Consider the following 1,099-nt stretch of genomic DNA (forward strand, 5'->3'; position numbering starts at 1 on the left):
CCTTCCTCACAAGGCAGCCCAGGTCCTGCTGCAGCACGCCCAGCCGCATGAGCAGCACGTTCATCAGCTTGGCATCGCTGGGGCTCTCGCCACTGCTACCCACCGCCTCGCCCAGCAGCCCCCCCGTGCACTCGTTGTCCAAGCACGCCTTCAGCCCGGACGTGAAACCGTTGGCATCCGAAATCAAGATGTCGATCGCTTTGCTGACCAGCGCCGCCTGGTCCCGGATGCCTAGCAAGGTCTCCAGGTCCTTGGGCTTGAGCATCTTGGTGGGACCATCGGGCACCTTCCCACCACTGGGCACCCTGTCTGGCCCGTCAGCTTCACTGCCGCCCATCCCATCCCTCCAGCCAGCGGTGGGGCTGCACTGCGCCGAGCCGCCGGCCTCAGCGTCAGTCTCCAGCATAGGGCGGGTGGTCTGGCAGGAGGCCAGGTCGCAGCGCTGGAGGTTGGAGAGCAGCACGCGGTTCTCGTACTGCAGCTTCTTTACCTTGCCGCTCAGCTCGCTGATCTGCACCTTGGCCGTGGCCAACTCCTCCTGCGAGGGCTCGCTGACCACTGAGCAGCTGTCCTCCGACAGTGTCACGTCCAGCTCGTGGTCCGACTTGTATTTGCTCAGCTCGTTCAGGAGGAGCTTGTTCTGGTCCTCCAGCTCCAGCAGCGAGCGTCTCAGCAGCTCGGCCTCCTCCTCCACAAACTGCAGGTGCCGGCGCAGCTCTGCCACCGTGTCCCCCGCGTCCCCGCAGCCTGAGACACCCGCCAGGAACCGCATGTCCTGCCCCGGCAGCTCTCTGTCCCCCTGGCCCTTCATGTCGTCCATCTCCGCCCGCAGCCCGCGGTTTTCCACCTCCAGCTCCACTATCCTCCGGCTGAGGATGTTGGCTTCCTCCTCCACCAGCTTCAGGTGGACCTTCAGCTCGGCCTCCCGGGAATGGGGGGAGTCGGCCAGCTCCTCCACCGAGAGGGAGCTGTCGAGGTCCCCGTAGAGGGACCGGTACTTCAGCAGCTCCTCCTTCATGCCGTCATTCTCCTTGGCCAGCTTGGTTAGCTTCTTGCACATCAGCGCCGACTCCTCCTTGGCAAAATGCAGCTGGCACTT

At 64.6% G+C, this 1,099-nt stretch overlaps 1 protein-coding gene across 1 annotated transcript in view; it reads right to left on the reverse strand.

Annotated features, from left to right (window-relative positions):
- SOGA1 (suppressor of glucose, autophagy associated 1) overlaps nucleotides 1-1,096 on the reverse strand; it is a gene marked incomplete at both ends in the record, with an annotated part of 3,547 nt that extends 2,451 nt beyond the window's left edge. The window contains one exon of the mRNA XM_010078995.1: nucleotides 5-1,096. Within this exon, the coding sequence (XP_010077297.1) occupies nucleotides 5-1,096 (1,092 nt within the window). The remainder of the gene's footprint in view (nucleotides 1-4) is intronic.
- Nucleotides 1,097-1,099: the final 3 nt, after the last annotated feature.

Source organism: Pterocles gutturalis, unplaced genomic scaffold (genome assembly GCF_000699245.1).
Source record: "Pterocles gutturalis isolate BGI_N339 unplaced genomic scaffold, ASM69924v1 scaffold27468, whole genome shotgun sequence".
NCBI classification, from domain to species: domain Eukaryota; kingdom Metazoa; phylum Chordata; class Aves; order Pterocliformes; family Pteroclidae; genus Pterocles; species Pterocles gutturalis.